We start from the raw sequence: 9,475 nt of genomic DNA, 5'->3' as shown, positions 1-9,475 counted from the left end.
CCGGGGCGGAGCGGCCGACTGCGTTTCGTTTCCCCCGGGTGCCGGAGGGCCGGGAGAGCGCCGGGACGGGCGAAGACGCGAGGCTGGACGGCTCTGCCCTGATATTTGCTCCGTTAGAGACGGCTGCGCTGTACCGGGATGGGCCATCTACACGGCTGTGCCCCACCGGAGCTCCCCACGCCAGCCAGAAAGCCCAGTACCGGCCCAGCTCTTCCTCTGCTGGCGACTTGGTCCGAGGATTTGGGTTGACTGTAGAAATGAACTGTGACACGGAGCTCCCCATGACCTGGCCTTGACTTTTATTTACTCTCCAAAAAAGTTGCTGTTATCTGCACGATTTCATTTTCACAGGGAATTTCCCGGTTTTGTAACAAATGATATCAGATTTGCTGACATGGCTGGTCTACTGATCCATCCGGGAGAGCAAGCAACACAGCAGCATGGGACTTGCAGAGCCCCATCCGTGTCAAGTTTAGGCTACTGGATGGACTGAACTCTCCTGAAGTCATCCTGGGTTACTCAGTTCATCTCAAAATAACAATAAACATATGTCAAACCAAACGAAGACTGACAGTGTTCCTCATACAAGTCAGAAGGTGCTTTGCTATTGATTTCAAGGGCTGCAGGATTAGGTTGTTAAAAAGATTTGCTGAACCAGCATGTGAGCTAGAATGAATCAGGTTGTGTGGGAAGAGAGAGTGGGAACACAGGGAAGTTTATGGGAGCGTATCAGCAAGCAAAACTGCTGCAGATTGCTCAGAGTTGGATGGTGATGAGCTGGCTGAGACAGGCAGAATGATGATCCAACTCAAACCATTCTTCTGCACTATTGGGGGGGGGGGAAGAGTTAATCTCACTAATCCCTGCAAGAATTGGCACTTCCTCATTTCTGCAGAAGAGGAGAACTATTCCGGGTATCTCAGACTGGCTAGCAATTGTCAGCAAAAGATGGAAGCCTCACCAGAAACCTAGTCTGCAAGACTTCCTCTTGATGTGCAAACTAAGGCTATCTGAAAAGAAGAATTAAATATCTGAATGCCTGGCTGCTTGGCAGAACCAAATCTCAGACTTGGTCTTGAGGCAAGGAAATACTCAGTGCACTGTGTCAGCCAATGCAAAGCTTCATGAATTCCTGCACAGAATGGATGTAAGTGGTATCTGATCAGGAGGCACTCGCCCTCCACTTCCAGTGCTGGTCCTCATTCATTGAGTGTCTTCAAGCAAGTCACTGAAGATAACACTTTTAAAACTAGTTTCTGCCCTTTGAATGCTCAGACTAATCAAGCTCATTAAGCTTCAGCTGTTTTTTAGGAGACAGATCAGCGTATGTTCGTCCTGTACTCATGATGTGTTTGCTGGGGCACTATGTGGGGTTGCTTTGGAAAAATTTGGTCTTCACATGTTGGATTTGCCACTCATAAAAAAGGCAAACAGCAGAGACTGTTGAAAGCAAGGAGCTAGGAGTATTTTTCATACATCAAGAGTGATTCCATTACAGTATCCTCCACAATTCAAACTTGGCTTTTATTTTTTACTGTGCCAGAAATCTAACACTGTAAACAAAGACATTAAACCCACACTGTTGAAAACAGCCATGTCCCTATCTGGACAGGAGCTGCAGGCAGGTGCAGTGTAGCTGCCTGAGTCTGCTCCTCCCCGAGAAGAACATCCAGTGACTCCAGCATGAATTGGTATCTTAGATCTATCCAACAGGACACCCTGCATCTTCCTGACAGGATACGGTATCTTTGCCTCTTGGTCACTGTCCCTGTGGACTCATCTAACAGATGACCCCATTCACTGACAGGATATATGCCACTGGCTGGATTGTCAGGTACATCCTTCAGGATGTACAGGAGTCCTTCTGACATCAGATCAAGGCAAGAAAAGGAGGAGCTGATGTAACAGCACCTGCAGGAGTTCTCAAGGAAATGCATGCCAGCCCTTCTGGGGTCAGACTCTCTCCATTGACTTTGGGTTTTTTTCCATAGGACAACGCTGGATGATTCATCCCTATGTCAGGCTAGGAAGGCCTCCTCTGCTCAAAAGCAGGGAAGGGTAGGAAGAGAGAAGGCACTTCAAGCAAGGTTCTGCAGGGGCACAGATAATTTCTGAATAGCTGCACTCCCCCTTACTCATTTCTCTGCTGCCACCCTTCCTGTGCCTATGGCTGTTGAAGGAAGAAGCCCTTTGTACTAGAGTCACTGCAGGGCCTTGAGCACCATCCTTGCCAGCAGAAAGAGGCCACAGAGCAGAGCTGAACAGAGCCCCAAGAAGTGCAGTTCACCGGAACTCAGTGCTAGTCTTAACCAGTCAAAGGCTGGGCAATGACTCCATTTAAGGCATCTATCCACTCCCTCTGCTCCCTATCATTCTCACATATAAACACAAACTCTCTCATTGGCGTGACCACAGTGATCGCTGGTTTCCTCTTCTTCACCCGGACTCCCTGGGGCAAGCCAGCTCGTACTTCATATCCCTCATGCATCTTTCCAATAAAAACCTGGCCCTGTGCAAATGCATCCTAGAAAGAAGGAAGCAGAAGACAGCCATTAGCCAGTGGACAGCACAGCTCCAGCAGACACTGTTCTATCCTTTGACATGGAGCAGGAACTGGGTATGTGTGAAGGGGACACCGATTTGGTGACAGGCAGCAGGAAACACAACAGAGTTTTTTTTACACTCACGGGCATTCTCAGAAGAAGGCAGTAGGGACCCATCCTTACAGAGCTGGTTGGTGGGTGTTCAGGAGCAAGGAAAGATATTCTCGTGGCTAGAGCAGTGCTAGGAAGCAGGATATTGGGGCTGCCAAGCCTCTGTTATTGGTGTATTGCTCATCTTGCCTAAGGTCAGAGGCACAATGGCAATAGGGCTGGGAGAGAGCAGGCTATAAACGCTACAGGCAGTAGCAGATACTTTTAAAAGACTTAGATCTTCCTCACAGCCACTGTAAGGGCCAGAGTTCCCAAACAGCTCAGCTCCAAAGAGATCCATTGACAAGGGAGATGAGCTCTTGAGACTGAGCCTGCTTCAGTCTTGTGCAGCCACTGGAAGAGCTGGATGAGAACAGACCCTTCCTCCCCACCCAACTTCATGAAGGGGCTTGTGGAATAGCGAACACTCCTCTTACCAGCGGATTTTTAAAGTACATCAGGTTCCTTTCTTGAGAATCCAGGCAGAACCAGCGCATCTTAAAGGCCTCCTTCTGCTGCAAGGAGATGGTAGAAGTTCTTTAAAGACCAAGTCCCAAAGGGGAGTTCGGCCTATTCAAGGCAGATCCCTGGACTGCTTAAATGACTCGGAGCTTGAGTTCAGTTTAATTCATCCCTGTGAGTCCCTGCTGCGTGCAGCCCGCAGCTCCCTTCTCCCCGGGTTCAAACTAGAGATTTGCATTCAATGACAATCCTTTGGGTAAGGCAGGGTAGTTTGGTTGTGATCAAATTACCAGGATTAAGAAAGTTGCAGCAAATGGATTAATTGAAAGCACTGCAGAGAATGATCCCTGGGCCAGTGGCGATAACGAGGAGAGCGTGCAATCAATTTCAGCATTTTGGTTTGGGGGGTTGTCCCTAGCATTACGGGATGCACAATGGTAGGGACAAATGGTAGGGTTTTTTTTAAAGTGCTAATTCCATCAACTGATGGAATTCCATCAACTGATGGAATTAATTCCATCAACACTCATCTGACCATTCTCTGAGCTATTCATTGCTCCACGCTGAACTGAAGGCTCCTCTTGTAGGGCTCACTTCAGTTTGAGCAGAATTTAGGCCTCAGGAGAAAAACACACGATCTTTCATGCTTGTAGCTGTGAGTATTCTCTGTGCAAGTACCTGCAGGAAGATGTATTGGGACACTAGCACTGAGCTGGGCCAAAACCCTAGCATATTCAATACCAGCATTTCACAACTTTTTAACGGGACTTTGGCTCATGGTTCACTCAGAGGACAGCAAAGCAAGAAGTGCCAATGTTCAAACAAGACCTCAGATCTTTATCTCCTCCTTCAGCAGAGCCTGGAATCTCCCTCTCCTGTTTCAAGGTGTAGTGGCCCAAATACTTTCCCACAAAAAACAAACCAAACCATAGGCTTCACTGTGGAGAATTTGCTCAATCATACTTTGCTGCTATAAGCAGCTGTGACTTACGTGCTGCTGACTTTAAGAGAAACAGGGAAGTAGGGGAGTCAGCATGTGATGTTCTGTTCTAGCAGGAGCTGCAGTTCTAGAGCTGCAGTTAGCAGATACAGCTATCCATCTAGCATTGTGTAACAGGACTTTGCATGTCCACTGCCAGCTAATCCATCTTGCTTACTCTTCAAGGAGGATTCTTCTTCCCAGTCTTATTTTCCACACAAAATAAAACATGATCCCAGAGAACACAACAGGCTTGAACATAATGTCTTTTATCAACCCAGGAAGCATATAGTCACTCAACAAACCATTTACTAGTAAACATCATAGAATTATCAAATATTCTCCACCTGGAATGATCCTGTTTGTGTACTGCCAAGTATGCACTTACTTTTGGTCCTGTTTTCTCCATATATCCTTCTTTGACATAATTTCTTGTGATCCTGGGTATGAGCTAGGAGAACACAAACACACAAAAAAAAGTCTGTCTCATTCAAGCTTGCTTTTCTGTTCTGTTTCTGTCAAAGCTAATCACCATAACTTTTGGCTTTTGGGGCCTAGGGTTTTTTTGGCTGCTCAGTAAAGAGAAGTCTGAAATAAGAAGGAACGTAAGGTTTTTGAAATATTACACTTTATGAGGACCACATGGGAGACTTTTAGGCCTTAAATGTTGACTACGTTTTTGCATATTATCCAGTGTGGCCTTTCCTTCTACCTCTTCTGTCCATTCTCAAGACCCATATGCTGCTGTTTGAGCACCTGACTCTGGCAGAAGTGAGAAAATGTTTTCCCATGCTATGTTTGCACAGACTGCTTCAAGCCCTGTTCAGTTCTCACCTCAGGCTCAGGGACAGCTGGGAAGGTTGTTCTGAGATAATGGTAACGTGCTGCCCGAATGGCATTGAACCAGTCAACAATCTCCTAGGGAAAACATACAGACATACAAACATAAAGACAAGAACAACAAGAAGGAGTAAGAGTCCTGCCTCTCCAAAATGCCTTCATCCTTTCTTGTGACCTCTTTGCAAAGATGTACTTTCTCCCCAAGGGGCAGAGAGAGTCAGTGACTTGTCCCAGACACCTGGAAAACACTGAGCCTCCAAAATAATTAAAAATGCCCCTCCAGGGAGGTCCCAGACATTCTCAGAATGGACAGTCACCCAAGTCTGTGTACACAGGCTTTTTCAGTTGATTCAGTTATGGATTGTTTAAAAACCTTTGTACCTGGAAAAACATGAGAATTATGGCAAGGGAAGAAACAGAAGTCTAACAAAACCCGTAGACATACTTCTTAAAATTATCATTGTTTGCTCGGAAATAATGCAGAACAACAATCTTTTCTATGCATGTCAAGAAGGCTTCAAAGAATATAACCACAGAATTGTATAAAACCGTTAGGCAGTTACCTTAAAGAGATTTACATATGTGCCCCACTAAGGCCTTAAGACTATTCAGGTGTGAAGTTGAATAAATGCCCCAACAGAACAGGAACAAGACGTTATAGTTATTAGTGTCAAATTCTGCAACTTTCTATATTCTACAAGTCATAGTGACTTCAAATAAAACCAGATCCTGCAGAAACAGGGTGTCTCTTCCAAAATATAGATCCAACATCTGAGCATCTTGCTTATTCCAAAATCTCCGTGGTATTCACCTTTCCACTTTCATGATAGACAAAAAGGTTCCTTGTTTGACCATCTGTGTTGTATGTGATCTGCAGCCCATGAGCATGTTGGATTTTCTCTGTCTGGAACATTGCATTCAGATTCTCAATGCTGATAATGGCTTTTGGACCTCTGGACTGTGAAATGAAAAGTATCACTGTATTAAAGTGCTCTCAGGGAAGGTAATGGAGGACAGATTAGCTGTACGAGAACTGGATCCCTATTGAAGAGAAAGCAGGCATCCTAAAATACCTGAATATTGGATATACCTGAAATATAAAGCCTTAATTACATGCTACATAAAATCACTTACAAAGAGTGACTCCCTTTCCTTGACAAATGCTGGGTCGCTATTTGAGAGGGATGTGTCTAAATTGCAAGGGATGGGTTCTATCTCCAGCCTCATAGTTGGAGAACCATTAACTACACTCTCCCACAGAAGGGAGACATGTTGAGGACGATGCTGCAGCAGTTGATGAGAGAATATTTTGGTAATATAAGAGGTAACAGCTGCTAACAGATCTCTTCTTCATCTTGCTGTTCAACTGCCAGTATCCATTTCCTTTGTTCACTAAGCAAAGGAGGCTGCAGGGTTAAGATAAGGGATGAGGAAAACGGCTAAATCCAAAAGAGCAATTGCCTAAGATACCACACATGTTAATGGGGAAACATCTGGGCTGCTCCAAACACAGGCTGCTCTGGCTGCAAAACTAGAGACAAAGCTATTTATGCTGGTTTTTGCTGGTGAAGAGCAGGGTCTGAGGATGGATGTTGACCAGCTACCTATGGCCAACTCTGGCTGAGGAACTCACTTCTTTGGTGTAGTACTTCATTACCCCTTCCCTTGCTGATAGGAGAAATCGCCTCTTCTGGAACTGTCTGCTTTCCCGCCCACGTTTCCAGAGGAATCCTTCACGGCTACCTGCAGATCGGACCAAAATAAGTGTCAGAGAAGGGCAGCACAATAGCAGGACTGTTTAGCTAAATGGCAATGTGGCACAGAGTTTCAAGTCTCCTCTCCATCTGAGAATTTTCATCTTATATGAAAAAATCAGTGGAGAACTAGAGAACTGTAAGATCTGAATACACCCTTGCACTTGTCTAAGTGCCTCTTCTTAGGAGCTTCTTCTCAAAGTTAGACACAAGCAAGGCCTGCACATCCAACAGTTCAAATATCACAAGCCAACCTTAAAGATCTTCAAAGTTGCAAACATAACGCTGTGCTGTTGGCCTTAAGGCTAACACCTTTTCCCTGACAATCCTAACTTTTACCTGCAGAACAAGGATCTTGGCAGACTCGGGTGGCAATGAATTCCTCACGCTCATATTTAGCTCTAATCCATTGCTCTCTTAAAACCCTGAAAGAGGAAAACATGGATAAAGCTGATCTGCCTCTACTCTGTTTTCACCAGCCAACCAAAGAGACCTTGAAGGTCTAGAAGGAAGCAGTAGTTCAATATCTGTAAAGGTCTGCAGTGGTAAATACACCACCAACTTACAAGCAATCACAAGACTGAGGGATGTAATAGTAGGGAGGGACTTTCGCCTCATATTTAGCTTTGGCACAGAGATTCCCATGCTTCTTCATAAACTGAAATACAAAAGAAGTTAAAATCAATACCATGTCATGAACATAAAATGAAACTTTCTTCAAAGGGAGCACTGCACTTTTTGCTCAGTATCACCATAACTCTCAGTGCATCTCTACATATGTTTATAAATTCCCTTTGGCACTGTAGTTTGCATTTTTTAGGTAGCTGAATCTTTTTCAGTATTTACAGTTGTGAGCCAGATGGGAAGGAACACAAGATTGTGGTTGTTGATTAAAAGAACAAAAGAAAACGAGGAGAAAAGAGATTTACAATCTCCCTATATCTTCATCTCTTCCTAGACATTAACTGTGATTATATTATTAACACAATTCAATTGAAAGATGAGACACTCAACCAGTATTTAAGAAGGGTATGTTGATTACCAAATAGAACATACTATCTGGAAATATCTGTGGGCTTCTAAACCACAATGAGGAGTTACTGTGTGCTGTAAAATAAATACACTGCAGGCTGTTAGAAACATGATCACCTATCAGTGTAATTTGATTTAGTAGATCATAAAAAAACCCCTAAAATTACCCATGGAGTGAAATTGGCTCTGTGTGGCTTTGTTCCTCTGTCCATGGTGGACGACATAAGAATTATGAGGTAGAGGAGGCTATGATGAAATGTGGAGAAAAGTAAGTGAATTACTGCTTTTTCCTCTGTACCTCTATAATATCGTTCTCCCAGAAGTCAAGCCGAAGGGATTTGACCCTGCTGATTTGAGGAAGATTGCGATGGATTCCAGAGCAATTCAAACAAATGAATATTCCAAGTTTGTAAGAAGCCCACTCTGGATCTAGATACAAACACAAAGAATGAACTAATACATGGGAAGAGGCACAGCCACCGGCAAGGGCAAAAAAGCACATCTGATGCACAGCCCAGGCTTCACACGTAATACATCAAATCCCACTCCATTGGTTATGGCTGTCACTTCACTGTGTTCAGAGGAACAGCACTTGCTTTCTTCAATGAAGAATGCGGCCCCTGCATTTGTAGGCTCTTCCACCGACTATTTGTTTAAAAATTAATGTGACTGTGCAGGCAGCCAAGTGGTGATGTAAAAGCTCAGCTAATTATTAGTTCTGCATGGAAAGCTGCTGTTGCTGAATTAACAATGGAAGGGTGTTGTGGACAGTGAGCACTACTGAGGGTACAATGGAGTACAACCACCCAGAGTGAGGACTTGTGTCCACTGCCCACGAAAGCTCCTGCTTTTGCCTGCTGCTGCATACCCTGAAGTGACCTCGACGAGTTGATGCTTAGAGGCATTCTGAGTGCTCTGGCAAGACCATTTCCTTAGATCACCACTTTCACCATGTCGCCCTCCGCTTCTCCCTTATCACATCAAACAGAAGCTACTTGTCATCTTCTTCCAGCTGCTGTAGGCTACCGATTGACTGCTCGCTTTAGTGAGGGCGACTCCCACCTCGAACGAGCGCAGGGTGCCAGCCCGGTGCGGGCTTCCCAGCAGGGTGTTTGGTGCCTTTCCCTGCGCCAACCCCAGTGCAGAAACGTTCCCCCCAGAGCTGGAAAACCACCTCATGCACTCTCCTCCTCCGGCCTTGTGCACTGTCTACAAATAACTCTGGGGAAGCGACTGGTGTGCTGAGGCCACTTCCTGTCCCACGCTGTCCTCTCCTCAGCCCGTGGGGCTCCCGCCGCCGCGCCTGGCCCTGCCTGGCTGAGGAGACCCGCGTCCTGACTGCCTGGAGCCCGGCAGCCCCGCAGGGTCCACCTGAACGGCCACCTCCGAGAGCGGGACCGCGGGGCGCTGCCCGCCTCGGGAAACCACCTGCTCCCGCCTCTGCGGTACATGAAGTGAAAGGTGACGACGGGCCCCGCTTTCAGGAACTGAGTGAAACAGAGACCAGCACGCCGGGAGGCTGACCGGAGATGGAAAGACGCCTGGACGGCGGCACAGCCCGAGGAGCCCGGCAGGCCCCTCGCTCACCCCCACTTTCCTGTCAGAAACGCGCCGGGCGGGCCCGGGGGGCCGAGGGGAGCGGGGCTGGGGGCGCTGCCGGGCAGAGCCCCCTTACCTGGCTCCCCGCAGCCCGCGCAGCTGCCGGCCGCGACGCG

General features: G+C 46.4%; 2 protein-coding genes across 2 annotated transcripts in view; both read right to left on the bottom strand.

The window, feature by feature from the left end:
* The window catches only part of LOC103905920 (tripartite motif-containing protein 7-like), a 6,486-nt gene extending 6,203 nt beyond the window's left edge, over window positions 1–283 (bottom strand). The window contains 1 exon segment of the mRNA XM_009287725.2: window positions 43–283. Within this exon segment, the coding sequence (XP_009286000.1) occupies window positions 43–283 (241 nt within the window).
* Window positions 284–1,185: 902 nt separating this feature from the next.
* On the bottom strand, window positions 1,186–8,184 carry ADAP2 (ArfGAP with dual PH domains 2). The gene is made up of 9 exons (XM_009287674.2): window positions 8,059–8,184; window positions 7,295–7,386; window positions 7,068–7,153; window positions 6,608–6,717; window positions 5,786–5,932; window positions 4,969–5,052; window positions 4,523–4,585; window positions 3,131–3,208; window positions 1,186–2,524 (listed from the first exon to the last, which is right to left on the bottom strand). Exons 2-9 carry the CDS (start codon window positions 7,381–7,383, stop codon window positions 2,306–2,308), a joined length of 876 nt encoding a protein of 291 aa, XP_009285949.1. The 5' UTR covers window positions 7,384–7,386; window positions 8,059–8,184; the 3' UTR covers window positions 1,186–2,305.
* Window positions 8,185–9,475: the final 1,291 nt, after the last annotated feature.

This window comes from Aptenodytes forsteri, unplaced genomic scaffold (assembly GCF_000699145.1).
Source record: "Aptenodytes forsteri isolate BGI_AS27 unplaced genomic scaffold, ASM69914v1 Scaffold153, whole genome shotgun sequence".
NCBI classification, from domain to species: domain Eukaryota; kingdom Metazoa; phylum Chordata; class Aves; order Sphenisciformes; family Spheniscidae; genus Aptenodytes; species Aptenodytes forsteri.
Note: the sequence above shows the minus strand (reverse complement) of the source record. Positions and strands in the feature narration are given on the sequence as shown.

Coding starts and splice junctions, on each gene's coding strand:
- ADAP2 (XM_009287674.2), bottom strand. CDS start 7,383: ATGAAGAAGCATGGGAATCTCTGTGCCAAAGCTAAATATGAGGCGAAA. Junction 5,933..6,607: donor TGAAGTACTACACCAAAGAA/GTGAGTTCCTCA, acceptor TTCATTTCACAG/TCCAGAGGTCCAAAAGCCAT. Junction 5,053..5,785: donor TCTATCATGAAAGTGGAAAG/GTGAATACCACG, acceptor TGTTTTCCCTAG/GAGATTGTTGACTGGTTCAA.